This window comes from Squalius cephalus, assembly GCF_949319135.1.
Source record: "Squalius cephalus genome assembly, chromosome: 5".
NCBI lineage: Eukaryota > Metazoa > Chordata > Actinopteri > Cypriniformes > Leuciscidae > Squalius > Squalius cephalus.
Window position 1 is genome coordinate 37,929,932 of NC_137126.1, and position 16,071 is coordinate 37,946,002.

Sequence of the window (16,071 nt, forward strand, 5' to 3'; positions counted from 1 at the left end):
TGCAACGACATGAGGGCGAGTAAATTAAGATAACTAATAACCCTTTAATATTTCGTTGGTTCTCTCATTTTTGGATGTGTAGCCTACAACAACCTGGCCAAAAATTATATCCGCACAATTTGGCATACATGTGTTATCACAAATAAAACAATTGACTCGAAGCACAACTATTAACCTTTGAATAGAGGGTGAAGATCTATTTTTTTACAGTCTATGGTGAAGATGCTAATTTTCCTAGGCTGGATATCACTTGAGTTGTGGCCACTATAGCCTATGTTTTCTCAATTCTTGAAGTGACATTAACCATTATAGAGGTGTTGTAGTGTTGTTTCTGACACGTGAGATCCAAATAAGAAACGTTCCCATTCCAGTAGCCCACCGCTTTTATCAACTTTATCACAAAGCTCGCAAAGTTCAGAGTTCCGATGCACAAGCATAGTAAATCCCACAAGCTTTCTTCCATGTCATCATGTCCTGAGATGGTAAAAAAAAAAAAAGGTGCTTCCTTCCATTTCACCTGACTTCTCTTACTCTCTGGCTACCTGTATACAAAAAATTACAACAAACATTCAAAAATGGCTCAGAAGCACCTGGCTGCAGCCTGCAGATGGGGGCGGGGCTGAACGCCTGGCTACTCCGATTGGTTCAATCGTCTTTCATAGGCATACATGGTAGAAAATGTGTTCGTAGTTGTAGGAAGGAGAATGTCATTTAAAAAACTGGAGAAGCTGTGCAGTTTCAGAAAGCATTAAAATGCACAATGTTACTAACTCGCAATGTCCCTGAAATTATTGTTTTGCTAAATTAAGTTAAATTAAATTAATTATCTCTTAGAGCGCTATGAAGACTCTTAACTAAAGGTAGGCTATACCATTTCTAGGCGTGTTCCCCGAACCATACCTTAGGAAGTTGCTTAATACCTTCTTACGTGCGACGTTACCCGGTGCTGTGCTGAATTGGTTGATATCGATGGATCGAGAGTCAATTATTCTCTTGTGCAGGGGCTGTTTCACTGCATTATGTGAGAAAGTGGTGTTCTTTATAAAAGAAGCACTTCAGAAATAGTTAAAATTGCATTTATTAGGACTCATGGGATATTATAAAAAATAATCCAAACTATAATATAATAATAGCCTATAAGGGGGTATTTATAATAGCCTATAATAGCCTAGCCTATAGCCTATATATAGCCTAGCCTACATATTTTTAAATTGTATCATATATTGCTGCCATGAAATCCATTTCAAATTTTTACGTGCTTTCTTCTTTTTCCCATTTTTGTTCACTGAGGTGGAGCTGCGATGAAATTTTGTTATTTTAAATACTTTCCAGCATTTCAGTAATAAAAGTCTACATCTTATGTACGGTGCTCGGCAGAGATCAAAAAGGACTAGTCACAATGCAAAAAAAAAAAAAAAAATTAAATATTACAGTTTCAGTGTCTTATTTAAATGATTTTATTATAATACATTAAATGATTGGTGTCATGCTGCAGTGACCTCACCCTTGCAGGCTCACTATTGGCTGATTCAGTGGTTGAGGGCGGCCATTTTGGGTTGACATCATTGTAGTCCTTAGTTTGCAGCACTGAAGTCCCAATATTTAGTAAAGAGTAGGACTTCTCTAAGAGTAGGAGACTTTTATAAAGCAGCTAAAAGCAACTTTCAGTAAAGTATAAGACTGATTCTTAAGTGCTGACTGAAGTGGCACTTAAGTGTTGTGAACTAAGGACTACAGTGATGTCAATCCAAAATGGCCGCCCTCAACCACTGAATCAGCCAATGGTGAGCCTGCAAGGGTAAGGTCACTACAGCATGACCAATCAATAAATTTTATTATAATAAAATGATTTAATTAAGACACTTTAATATTTAAAAAAAAAATGTTTTTAAATGCTTTGCATTGTGCAAAATTTTTGCAAATTAGTATTTATGCTGTGGAATCCTCTTCTATTGATGTGTGTCTCCTCATTTACAATTATGCAAACATGAGTTCCATCAATGGATCCAACAACTCAGGAAAGCCCGAAATACTCATTAAAGTGGCTTTATTTTGCTGCGAGATTTGCAAAGTCAATGAACTGCCATACAGTAGTGGCCAAAAGTCAGGCAAAGGAAAATTGTCAGATTCACCCTTTATTCAAATATTAAAAATGTTTTAAAGATTTAGTATGTGTATTGTGTAGTTGTGCTTAGACTAAATTGTTTATTTGTGATAACACAATGAAACATGCCAAATTGTACAGACATAATATTTAGCCAGGCTGTCAAACAAATTAACAAGAGAGGACAATGAAATATTAATAACTGACTATGTTACAGACAATGTGTGATTTCTTTTTTCTCCTGTAAGCTTTTTAGTTTTTTTTTTTTTTTTTTTTTTTAAACCTGTAGCTGTAGTTAGGCCTTTTTTCAACAATATTATTGATCTGCCTGCATTGACACCATTGTCTCTGAACTGAACTGAACTGAGCTGAACGAAGACATCACTGTTTTCTCCAGAGCGACTGTATAATGAACTAAATAGATAACTAATGACTAATGATCTTTTACAATGGAAATGAATCATCATCGAACTTACTAGAGCTGCTGTACAGCCCAAACTAACTTTGTTGCATTATTTTCCTGTTATCACTTTAAAGCTGCTTTGAAACAATCTGTATTGTAAAAAGCGACTTGACTTGAAATAATTTTGTCAGATAAATATCTTCACTAAGTTTATTTTTATATTTAAATATAAAAAAAAAAATTAAATATGAGGGATGAACAAAACACCATTTTCCTCATATTTTGATGGTTTAAGCAAACTTGTAGGGTCATTAAAAATTTTAAAATAAAAACTCCACATCACTTTTAGCCACTACTGTATTTGATGTGGTCAGTGCCTCAATAGTGCTATTGAAACCCTGCTTACAGTGGACTGATGAGCTCAAGTCATCACCGGTGCACTGCTGCTTTTTTCCAGTCAGCAACAATGTAATTCTTACTTTCCTTTCATTTCATTGCTATAAAATTTCTTAAAAGTCAGTTCGAAAAAGGATCCCTTGATGATCAAACTTTTATTGTTTGATCAACTCCGTCATCATTTACTGTAACTCCAATATATCATATTTTCATTGAAAAGTGCGTGGCCTCCTCCTCTCTGCGGCCATCTTGTTACTCCTAACTAGGTTAGGAGACCTCTTCAGCTCTCTTAAGTAATTTAGGAGCTGAGACCTAGTCTTGACACTTAGGAACCTTTATGAATCACACTTATTCTTAAGTCTAGGAATAAAAGTAAAGTGACGTCATTCTTAGAATTTTGAGAGACTTAAGACTAAAATTTTACTCTGAGTGGCTTTATACATACGGCCCCTGGTCTTTAGGCTTTAGGCTAACGCACTAACGGCCTCACAACATTTAAAAAAACAAATTGGTTGTTGAATCAGTTGTTGTTGAACGAAAGTCATACAGGTTTGGAACAACATGAGGGTGAGTAATTAGAATTTTCATTTTTGGGTGAACTATCCCTTTCATTAAAAAGATCAAATGAAAGAATCTATTATTGACATGAAAGAATCTCTTATTGACATGTTTATATTTTGATTGTAATGAAACATTCATTGGTTGTTCAATCAAAATGATTCAGTTTCAGGTGTGGACAAAATTTGATTGGAAAACATCACATTTCGACTCATTTTTATCTCAAATTGTGAAGACATCACAGTGTGTTGTGTTTTGACCTACACCAAGGCCCCGTCCCAAATGGCACACTTCATAGCCTATGCACTTTCGGTCTTGTGGACTTACAATGGCTGCCGCATGCGTGTGTCCGTTAAGTCCACGAGTCTGTAGGGTGTCCCATTTGTCATTTTAAGTTTCAGAAGGGTGCTTCCTCAATGCACACTTTTGCCTTTAACGCAGCAGACTTCTTCCTACAGTCAAAGCGGCATTACGTCACAAAAGTGCGGACTCGCGGGAAGATCGCGAGTGTTTAGAGTGCCATTTGGGACAGGGCCCAACTAAGAGTGTGGGGGCGGGGGGACATATTTAGCCCCACCCCAGGTGCAGCCAGCCCCAATCTGCAGGCTGCAGCCAGGAGTACTTGACTCTTACAACTCTTTTGACCCAATTGTCCACAAAAATATTCAAATACCCCCTTATAGGCTATAGGTTTCCACTCTGCTGTAATGCTGTAAAATTTTGTTTTCAATTTATTTTAATTTACAGAAGTTATGTGTCAATTAATTAAAAGTTAATATAATTATAATAAAAAATAAAAAAAGATTCAAAATTCCATAAGTTTTAAGAGCTAAATGTTCTACACAGATCCCACTCTTTTTAACACATTTTACATGGCTTTTCTAGTCATTTGTGATATACTGGATAAGGATTTTTACAAACATTTTACTCTAATAACTTAATAAAATGATTTTCAATACTTTAATACCAAATTTAACAAATATTTGATTGCAATTTCTCTCCAAGATATTTTAGGGCTTGCTAATTAGAAAAAATATAAATTCTTAAAAAAATGTTGATGGCGACCTCTCATTAACAAACAAAGGCTATATATGCCATGTGAGATTAAGGGGCCGTTCACACAGAATGCGTTTTTCCATTTCACCCTGCTGTTTTTCCATTACTTTTTCTACATAAACACGCGTTAGACGGACTTGGTCTTGCGCTCGTCTCTCGTGTCTTTTGCAGCATCTCGCGCATAACATGATGCTTAAGCTTATTACTTTGTATTCTGTTATAGTGTCTGTTTGTATTCGATTGGAATGCGATATGCAACTGCAATCGCTCATGGACTGGGCAAGTGTCTACTGTCCATTTATTATGTATAAACTGACTGTTTGTTCTTTACTATTGTGAAGCGTCCTTGAGCTCGGGGAAGGCGCTATAAATTAAACATATTATTATTATAATCATTATTATAATTAAAGTCCCTGCCTGGTAATGCACATTATGATAATGCGCATTAACCTGCACAACTAGTAAAAAATAAATAAATAAACAAACACACACACACACACACACACACACACACACACACATTACAGTTATCTAATGATAAAATGCTTAGGCCTAAAATGTAGGTTATATTTGTAGCCTAGGAGTCCTCGAATAGTTCCATCCGCCTCTAGATCTACACCCACATGTTGATGGCTTTTTGCCTTTAGCAACAGCCACGGCATTTGCAAGTTTTCACGACTTCCTGTCGCTACTCCTTAACAAAAGCTATCCATAAAATAGTAGGCTATTAATACGACACATTTTTATACGACAAAATGGCAGGTAAGAAGATTAATATGAATAATGTATGCGTGTTTGAAAACTTAATTTGTTGGTTATAGGCGTGTAATTATTTTAAAGAAATTGCTGCACAAAAATGAAATGAAAAGTGAAAGTAAAAAGACAACGAATGGTTGTTAATTAAAGAAAACTTGAAACCACTGTTTCCAATTTATGTTCAGATTTAAGGCATTTAGCAGACTACTATTCATAGCAACTGGAAATAATTGTATGCATGCTATGGCATTCAGAAATTTCAGAAAACATAATACATTATAGCCTACATGCAACAACAATTAGTCTATAATTTAATTGAATACAGCCTACATAAACATTTTACTTAACAAAGTGTTTTCCTTTAGAAAATGTGTTAAAAAACCTTCGGACTCAACTGATTAAAGGTTTGACCGGGCCTGTTATCAAAAGTTTGTTGGATGATCTTGAGGCAGATAATGTGCTAGGCACTGACGAGATTGAAGAAATAAAGACCAAAACGCGAGCTGATCAAGCTCGTGATCTGATCGACTATGTGAGGAAAAAGGGGCGTAAAGCAAGTGAAATTCTGCTCAAAAGCTTGAAGGAAAACGACAAGATTTTATACGAGGGCTTAAAAATAGACAGCCATTCAGCAACTCAGGAAACAGGAGCGACCTCTAGTCACATACCTATAACTGCAGGTAAGGTTTCATGAATAATTCAAAAATTATATTTAGCCTTCATTTACAAATGTTGTCATGTATCTTTTCTCTGTCCAATTTTACAATTTTAATGACTTTTTCATAATTAGTTTTTCTTAAAATATGTTTTACGGTCAAACTTTGTAGCCTACAATGATTACCTATAGCCTATGAGTGGAAGCATATGGAAATATATTGAAAAATATGGTAACACTTTATATTACGACCCGCAAACAACTGCGTAAGTAAACCGAAATTACGGTGTACGTTTCTGTAATTATAGTGTACTTCCGTGTAGGTATAAGGGAACAATATGTTAAGTTTTGGGTAATAAAGGGGTAACAAGCAGATATACAACCTGCAAAGAACTTCGTAAGTAAACCGAAATTACGGTGTACGTTTCTGTAATTATAGTGTACCTCCGTGTAGGTATAAGGGAACAATATGTTAAGTTTTGGGTAATAAAGGGGTACAACCAGATATACAAGCAAATTATTTATAATGTAATTATTTTAAAACTAACAGGTACCTATTCTGTTAATATATTCCAGGCAAAAATTGTACGTCTGTTGTATATAAAAGTTTTTATCACATTTCTGGAAAAATATGTCTTTGTGCAATGTAGTTACAGGGTAATTTTGACATCTGTGGGTTGTAAATTAAACTTTTTGGCAATGCTATTTATTGGCTTTTCTTACTAAACTACTTAACGTTAAGCCAAAAAAAATTGTTTTTGCTATGATTTTAATTTAAAACGTACCATGTAGTACTTAGTACTTACCTTATCACATTGTATTGCAATAACACTTAAATGTCAGGGCAAATATACTGTGTAATTAAAAGTTTTTTGTTTAGTTTTTTTAATAAGAGTACCTTTCTCTGTAATTACTGTGCAAATAGTGTTGTTTCGTATTGTTACATAGTAAGTAGTGTTTGTTACCCGTTTCAACTGTGTAGTTACAGGGTAAGTGTAACTCCTGCGGGCTGTAAATTAAAGTGGCGCTTGTTACCCCCTTGTTCTGTGTATTTACAGGGTAAGTGTAACTCCTGCGGGCTGTAAATTAAAGTGGCGCTTGTTACCCCCTTGTTCTGTGTAGTTACAGGGTAAGTGCAGTAAATATACAATAAAGGATCCAATTTAATTTCTGACTTTTATTTTACAAAAAAATGTCAAAACATTTTTTCATCTTAATAAAACATTGTCTTTTCTACAGTATACTCAAACAACAAAGTAACACATTATACCCCCCCCCCCCCCCCTTTATTTGCGTCCCTTGCTTTTCTTCTTCTTTCTTTTCTTGCTCTTCTTTTTCTTAACTTCCACAGGGGACTCTGAAGTTGAGGAGTTGATGGAGTCCCATTGGTCTTGCTGCACTGCAAAAATATGAATATACAGTATATACATGCTCTTAGCAAGCTACACCTTCAATTTTAAGTTGTCGAACAATCCTCCGCTCTAAACATTTTGTGCCACCTGATATTACTGTAGTAACTGTAATTTTGAAGAAAACACATTTTGGTGAAGTTTGAGTCAGATCATGGGGGGGTTGTGATATTTTATAGTGATAATGACTGTAGTGCAGCAGAAAATGTTTTTTAAAAAGGCATAGTTGTTCTGACAGCAACAAAAAAACAAAAAAGCATGAAACACAAACCTGAGGGCTGTGGCAATAGTTCAATAGTTCGGATTGAGCTGATCAACAAACGGACAGGGAACTACGTCATCACGTTGAAAGGTCACGCCTGCGCCGGCCGAAGTACCGCCCCACTGTTTACAATGCGACCGTACGTAGGAGGATAATTCAAATAGTATTGTTTGCGATTATATATATAGAAATAGTATTCAGTGAATATGAATATGAATAGTATATGAATAACATTCTGATGAATATGAATAGTAGTTCAAATAGTATTGCCGGCGCAGGCGTGACCTTTCAACGTGATGACGTAGTTCCCTGTCCGTTTGTTGATCAGCTCAATCCGAACTATTGAAGGTAAAAAGTCTATAAATTATATATTCCTTTTTTTTAAATGACCTATCGTTTCGCTAGATAACAACCTCTTCTTCAGCTGTGATCACGTACAGCCCGTTTAAACACTTAAAATACTTTTGAAACTGCATTGATTTGGACTTAACGATGGTGACCAATGTTTGTTACCGTTGTCCGTTGTAAATTTTCATTTTGGGGTGAACTAATCCTTTAACAAGTGCATTTATAATGTACAGTACCAGTGATGTTTAGTTCTTCAATTTGATGTTTTAAAAAATAGGAAAGTGGTCACAAGTATAAGCCCTGGAGTAGGGCAGGAGTAAAATTTAAACGTCTAACCTTTCTTTCTTTCTTTCTTTCTTTCTTTCTTTCTTTCTTTCTTTCTTTCTTTCTTTCAAAGATAAGATTATCACTCTTAAAGCAGAGATCACCTTGCTCAAAGTTGAGTGTGATTTTTTGAAAAAGGAAATTGAAAAGATGAAGTCTGCTGTCCCATCTGCAATGACACAAAGATATGCTGTTCCTATAGTGCCACAGCCCTTATGTTTGTGTTTCATGCTTTTTTTTTTTTTTTTGTTGCTGTCAGAACTATGCCTTTTTAAAAAACATTTTCTGCTGCACTACAGTCATTATCACTATAAAATATCACAACCCCCCCATGATCTGCCTCAAACTTCACCAAAATGTGTTTTCTTCAAAATTACAGTTACTACAGTAATATCAGGTGGCACAAAATGTTTTAGAGTGGAGGATTGTTCGACAACTTAAAATTGAAGGTGTAGCTTGCTAAGAGCATGTATATATATTCATATTTTTTGCAGTGCAGCAAGACCAATGGGACTCCATCAACTCCTCAACTTCAGAGTCCCCTGTGGAAGTTAAGAAAAAGAAGAGCAAGAAAAGAAAGAAGAAGAAAAGCAAGAGAAGCAAATAAAGGGGTTGGGGGGTATAATGTGTTACTTTGTTGTTTGAGTATACTGTAGAAAAGACAATGTTTTATTAAGATGAAAAAGTGTTTTGAAATGTTTTTGTAAAATAAAAGTCAGAAATTAAATTGGATCCTTTATTGTATATTTACTGCACTTACCCTGTAACTACACAGAACAAGGGGGTAACAAGCGCCACTTTAATTTACAGCCCGCAGGAGTTACACTTACCCTGTAAATACACAGAACAAGGGGGTAACAAGCGCCACTTTAATTTACAGCCCGCAGGAGTTACACTTACCCTGTAAATACACAGTTGAAACGGGTAACAAACACTACTTACTATGTAACAATACGAAACAACACTATTTGCACAGTAATTACAGAGAAAGGTAAGCTACTCTTATAAAAAAAATAAAAAATTTTTTTAATTACACAGTATATTTGCCCTGACATTTAAGTGGCATTGCAATACAATGTGATAAGGTAAGTACTAAGTACTACATGGTACGTTCTAAATTAAAGTCATAGCAGAATTTTTTTTTTTTTTTGGGCTAAATGTTTAGTAGTTTAGTAAGAAAAGCCAATAAATAGCATTGCCAATGTTTTTCGAAATCAGCTGTTTATAAAATTGTTTCAGATTAAATTTTTATCATACTGTGCTTACATACAGCCATATATATATATATAATTTACAACCCACAGATGTCAAAATTACCCTGTAACTACATTGCACAAGAACATATTTTTCCAGAAATGTGATAAAAGCTTTTATATACAACAGACGTACAATTTTTGCCTGGAATATATTAACAGAATAGGTACCTGTTAGTTTTAAAATAATTACATTATAAATAATTTGCTTGTATATCTGGTTGTACCCCTTTATTACCCAAAACTTAACATATTGTTCCCTTATACCTACACGGAGGTACACTATAATTACAGAAACGTACACCGTAATTTCGGTTTACTTACGAAGTTCTTTGCAGGTTGTATATCTGCTTGTTACCCCTTTATTACCCAAAACTTAACATATTGTTCCCTTATACCTACACGGAAGTACACTATAATTACAGAAACGTACACCGTAATTTCGGTTTACTTACGCAGTTGTTTGCGGGTCGTAATATAAAGTGTTACCAAAAATATTTAACTTTAAGATACTGACATATCTTTTTTCCCCCCTAGACAAACCAAAAACTACGGTAATGAAGTGGAGCAAGCTATGCAGCATTTTCAAATGATACATTTTCCCTTGATTTCAATTTTTTCACAAATTATAACATTTTCAGACAGATTTTATTCTTGAATGTGTTCTGTAACACCTCTTTTGTTCTAGACTGATGAGTACGAAATGGACAGTAATCCACGTGGACTTTGCCTAATTATTAATAACGAGAACTTTGAAAACCCAAAAATGAACCGAAAAGGATCCCAAAAAGATGCTGGTAGGCAGTAAATTATTTTTCATGTTCGATGTTTATCAACCACAAAACACACTAATTCACATAGGCCTATCCTTTTTAGAAGAGGCTTATGCACTAGGAGATGCTTATTGGTCGTGTTTTTTGTCCTCTTCATTTTCTTTCTTTCATTTGTTGTTGTAATTGATCTGGTTCAATGTATGGTTAAGTATTGTATTACCTTTACCATATACTTGTCTTTCTTTTATGTATTTCTCAGATTCTCTGAAAAGCTTGTTTGAAAATTTGGACTTTCTGGTTGAAATCAAGAAAGATCAGACGGCATCTGAGATAAAACAGCTCATGATCGATTACAGTAAGGATCGCCGTCATGCAGACTGCTTTGTCTGTTGCGTGTTGAGTCATGGAAATAAGACTGGTGTTGAGGGATATGATCAGCGAATATGTCCTCTGAATGACATCACCTCCCCATTTGATGGAGACAACTGCAAACAACTGCTTGGAAAACCTAAAGTCTTCTTTATACAAGCATGTAGAGGGCATGAGATGCAGAGTAAAGTGCTGGTTGTAGATGGCTCTGGTTCCAGTCGAATCCAGAAATCTGGCAACGTATCATACATTGCCAAAGATTCTGATTTTCTGATTGCCATGTCCACGGTGCAGGGATATGTGTCGATTCGTGATGAATTCAGTGGATCATGGTTTATACAGTCCCTTTGCAAGCATTTAGAAGAGGGAAGTAAACGGTGAGCTATCCACACTGGCCTTTTTTTGCATGAGGTAAGACTTTATATTGGTTATTTTAAGCCTGTTGTTTATATGTAAAACATTTTCTTCCTTCATTTTTAGAGGCCAGGACATCTTGAGTATCCTCACTAAAGTCAATAATGATGTAAGCCATAAAGAGGGCATTATAAAAAAAAACAACGATGAAATAGATGCAAAGATGACTCCTCAGCCCCTTTTCACTCTGAGAAAGCTTCTTGTTTTCAGAGCTCCGAAGGTCAGAACTTAATCCCGTTTTTTTTATTATATCATAACAGACATCAGTTACAGTTCTGTGCAGTGTGTAATGCTGTGTAAATTCAAAACTGAATATTGTTCCATTGCTGCATCTTCTTAAACTAGAATTCCATATGTTCAAAGTAGCAGCCTTGAGGTTTCTGTACATTGTTGTGGTGTGATATTTTTCAGTTCTATCTACAGAAAAAAATTTGCATTGAGCAACATTTAAAAAAAAAATATTTACAAAATCAAGCTCTCTCTTCATTCTCCATTCCAGGCTGCTAGCTGGTTCTAAATAGAAGAAACCTTCATATTTCAGCTGCAGAAGAAGGAAATCTTGCCATTGACATTCCAGAGAAAATAAATGATGTGGACAGAGAGAATTTCTACAGAAATCACCTCTGCTTTCCCATATGAGATTTTAAAAATGTTTTGTCATGTACCACTTTTAACCATGTAAACAAAAAGAAGTGAATAGTTTTATTATTAAGTGTCAAGATAATAATAATAGGCCTATAACCGATGTTTCTTTAATAAATTACATCTAATACTCATGCTGCTCCTGAACTTTTTTGGCGGTGGACAAAAGCACCTACCGGTACACATATCAACAGGACTGAAGACTATAATTCACATAATGCTCTTTTATTTGCAATAAATAATCTATTAAAACTAAATATATTTTTAAACACCTTTATTAAACATTGATGTGGACAAAATGGGAATGGATAACATAAGCAATAAAGTTAATCAAAATGCTGCTATTTCGCTTAGTTAATCATGAATGCCCCAAAGTAAGTGGCTTCCTGAGGGAAGCGCACATCGCTTATGTTCAGCACATACAGGGAGAGCCTGTCGCCTTTTTCTAAGCGAAACAGCGCCCCCTGGTGGTTGGAATAAAGCTGTACACCAGATCTTACGCTCACACAGGGAGTCACTATGGCTTTTGCGAGCATCACTGGTCGTGGATAAGATGCTGTCTTCTTGTATAAGTATTGCGTAAAGTGCATACTCTGTCCTAATTGTGTTTCAAAATAAACCTGAGAGAAAACGAAGTAAATTCCGTCGTGTGGCACCACTATTTCTCCTTCGGGGCTCAAGCTCATTAACCCTTCCTGACTGAATTGGCCGTTCATGTTGTCCCACTGGATACGATCCAGTGCAGGAGTTTCGTCTGCTGAAAGCAAAGAGAAGATTAAACTTAACCACATTAAATTTGTTGTAAAAAGTGATCAGTTGACTAAACTTAAAAAAGTGAGGAATCCAGCATGCCCTAAAATTATTAAGTAAATAAACTTCATGATTATAGAAACAATTAAGTTATGTAAACTCGACAATTCCACATAACTTATTTTTTTTTAAATTATGCATGAAGTTAATTTACTTAATTTTAGTTGACTTTAGTTGAAGTTAAGTCAGCTGATCACAGTGTTATACAATCTTGTAAAGTGTAAACAGTAGATTGTTACTATGGGGAAGATCCTACCATTTTTCTGAAGCCTTTGGTATTGTTTAAGCTCTTGTTTTGCCCCGACATGCACAGCTGGTATGAAAATCTCAGTGATGTTATGTTCTGTAAAATCCAAGAACATACTTTCAATTAAATTATTCACTATGTCTGATTTTGAGGCAATTAATGGTAAAATCTGGGAAAACAGCATCAAAACATCAACCTGCGCCCTTGACTGCACTCCTCACATCTTTTTTCAAATCTGTGTTTAACTATTTAGAATCAGATCTCCTAGAAGTGGTAAATGCCTCTTTAGTCAAACAAAGACAAAATGAAGTCATTGCATTCGGAAACAAAGATAAAATTCTCAAGGCGAATGCATACCGTGACTCTAGGGGTCAAAAAACTAAAAAATTAAGTCAGGAATCTTGGTGTGATTTTGGAGTTGGACCTTAGCTTCACCCTTCAGTAGTCATGTCAAAGCGATAACTAAATCATCTGTCATCTCAAAAAATATTGCAAGAATACTTAAGTTTCCAGTCAAGAAACTTGTTCATGCTTTCATCACCAGCAGGGTGGACTTGTAATGGACTCCTTACCGGCCTTCCCAAAAAGACCATAAGACAGTTGCAGCTCATACAGAACAGATTCTGAGCAGAACCAGAAAACTATCACACCAGTCCTAAAGTCTTTACACTGGCTTCCAGTTACATTTAGAATTGACTTTAAAGTACTATTACTTGTTTATGAATCACTCAATGGCCTAGGACCTCAGTACATTGCAGATATGCTCATTGAATATAAACCTAACAGATAACTCACATCATTAGGATCAAGTCAGTTAGAGATAACAAGGGTTCACTCAAAGCAAGGCGAGTCTACTTTTAGCTTTATGCCACCCCTATAGCAGGAACCAGCTTCGATCAGAAGTGCTCCAACAGTAGCCACATTCAAATCTAGACTCAAAACACATTTGTGCATTTACTGAAATACATTTTAAATCAATGTCTTATTTTTTGTTTTATTGTCTTTATTAGGGGTGTAACGATTTATCAACTACATCGATGTATCGATTTATATTCCTATGATCCAACTACATCGATCTGTGCTCGGCAAGTTGGCCTTCCGAACGACATATATCGATCTAACATCGTTTTAAAATGTAATGCATCGATTGTATCGATACTGGGAAATAACGCATTGGATTTAAGCACGTCAGACTTTATATGGATGTTTTTTCTTAGCACTTTTAATGATAAAGGCGTTAAACGTTACTCGATTCAGTCTGCCTATTAGGGGTGAAACGATTCGTTTTAACAACGATTCGATTCGTATCGCGATTCGTGGTTGTCAATACGATTCAAGGACGATATTGGTTCATTTAGAACGATACGATCCGAAACGATTCAGTGACTTTTTAGCCAAAAGTTCTTGTGCCAAAAGCATGGCCAAAAGGTCAATTAATTATGAACATAAACAAACAAGTAAACAACAATTGTTGTTTACTTGTTTGTTTATATTCATAATTAATTGATACCTGATTCCCTTTTGGCCATGCTTTTGGCACAAGAACTTTTGGCTAAAAAGTCACTGAATCGATTTCAAGTCACTGAATCGTTACGGATCGTATCGTTATAAATGAACCAATATCGTCCTTGAATCGTATCGACAACCACGAATCGCGATACGAATCGAATCGTTGTTAAAACGAATCGTTACACCCCTTAACTAGGGTGACCCCTATAGTCTTTATATTTCCTACGCATTTGATTATTTCTTTGACTAGGGCTGGTTGGGAGAAAGGAGAGTGATTTGAGGATGCACACTCAGACATGAGTGAAAAGACACCACCAAGGTTGCAGGCTGGTGTAAATATACATCTGTGCATCAACAGGTGTTGCATAAGCAATAATAGCAAACAATAATTTAAATAATCAATACATTTGTTTTACCTCCAAATGTTCCCAGTACATAATTTTGTATGTCTAGCAACAGCCTCTGTTCAAAAAGAAATTTAGACTCTTATGGAACATCATATAACATGTATAATGTAATAATCTTACATGTATCCTATCCTATTACTCAATTTAAAAAATGTATTCATGTTTTGAAGCCGTTTTAAATACCTGCCGAGCAGTTTGTGTCAGTTCTTGATTGAACAAGTCACAACTTGCGATTCCTGCTTGATCTGCTGGTTGGGTGACATCTGTGGAAAGACAGTGGATTGGATACCCTCCATCTCTGCCTGTTTCACGAGTCTTTTAAAGTCAAACAAACAAAACTTACTAAACAAATTATATATATATATACATACATACATAAATTATGACTACAACATGTTTATAAATCATAATTTAACGAAAAACGATTAACTCACTCTGTGAATATCCTCGCAGAAGTCATAAAGAAGAAAAGCTGTGATAAACGTCTCGGTGCTTAATATTAAAGTCAAAATCAAGAAAAATATGAACTGCCCTTTTGCATTTTTGTTTTCAGATGTGTTTTCGTCCAGCTGGCAATAATTGGGACTGGTTGGTAGGTTTGATGTCATGTTCCGACAGCGTTTTACAGAATATTCGCATGACAGAAAGAGAAAGTTCCTTTCCTGTCGTTTCCTGAGGGAGTCAAAGGTCTTGGAGCTGTTCAGCGCTCTTCCGCATGTTAGTTTGTTTTCCCTACTATAAAAAAAAAAAAGAAAAAAAAAAAAAAAGTTTTCCCTGCTGGAAAGTCCCGCGGTCACAGCACCGCCCCGCTTTCTATCAGCCTGATTGAATGAGGATCTGAAAACTGAGGTGAGTTTGCGATGATGTAGCCCTACATAGGCTAGCTAGCTATACTGTTGTTTGTGTTATTTTTCTTTATCTTATATAGGGGAGAAGAGTGCTGCTAAATCTTTCCCCGCTATACAAGTCCAGCTAACAAATATGTTCTAAGAACATTCTGCAAATATGAAAACATTATTTCTGAAAGTTTCTGGTTTTTTTTTTTGGTTATGCGAACGTTAAGGGAGCATTAATGCTAACATTACTGGAATGTTACTTTTGAAGGTTCTATTGAAACATTTAAAAAAACATTACACGACCGCCCACATAAAACGTATCAGGAAAAAAACTTTTTTTGTGCTAACATTATGAGAACATTATGGCCTAACGTTCTATCACCGTTAGGCCTACTGAATGTGTGTTAACTGTGAGAAAACCTTCCCAGAACGTTCTCAGAACCCCTTTTAGCTGGGGATATTCCTGCGACTATGCGTGTTTCCATTAGAGGACTTCAATTCACTGACTCGCATGAGTAAACAAAAACAATACAAGTCCAA

The 16,071-nt window shown here is 35.5% G+C and overlaps 2 protein-coding genes across 3 annotated transcripts; one reads left to right on the forward strand and one right to left on the reverse strand.

Moving 5' to 3' along the window:
- The first annotated feature begins 5,134 nt into the window (after window positions 1–5,134).
- Window positions 5,135–12,096, forward strand: casp22 (caspase 22, apoptosis-related cysteine peptidase). The gene is made up of 7 exons (XM_079870506.1): window positions 5,135–5,279; window positions 5,639–5,953; window positions 10,062–10,078; window positions 10,213–10,321; window positions 10,557–11,043; window positions 11,147–11,300; window positions 11,580–12,096. The coding sequence occupies exons 1-7, from the start codon at window positions 5,273–5,275 to the stop codon at window positions 11,595–11,597; spliced, it is 1,107 nt and encodes a 368-aa protein (XP_079726632.1). The 5' UTR covers window positions 5,135–5,272; the 3' UTR covers window positions 11,598–12,096.
- Window positions 11,820–15,505, reverse strand: tnfsf10l4 (tumor necrosis factor (ligand) superfamily, member 10 like 4). Of its 2 annotated transcripts, none has more exons than XM_079870511.1 (5): window positions 15,130–15,440; window positions 14,879–15,010; window positions 14,705–14,750; window positions 12,789–12,875; window positions 11,820–12,476 (listed from the first exon to the last, which is right to left on the reverse strand). In XM_079870511.1, the coding sequence occupies exons 1-5, from the start codon at window positions 15,301–15,303 to the stop codon at window positions 12,073–12,075; spliced, it is 843 nt and encodes a 280-aa protein (XP_079726637.1). In that variant the 5' UTR covers window positions 15,304–15,440; the 3' UTR covers window positions 11,820–12,072. The 2 variants fall into 2 exon arrangements, with proteins under 2 accessions (XP_079726637.1, XP_079726638.1); XM_079870512.1 differs by having other exon boundaries at window positions 11,929–12,479; window positions 15,130–15,505.
- Window positions 15,506–16,071: the final 566 nt, after the last annotated feature.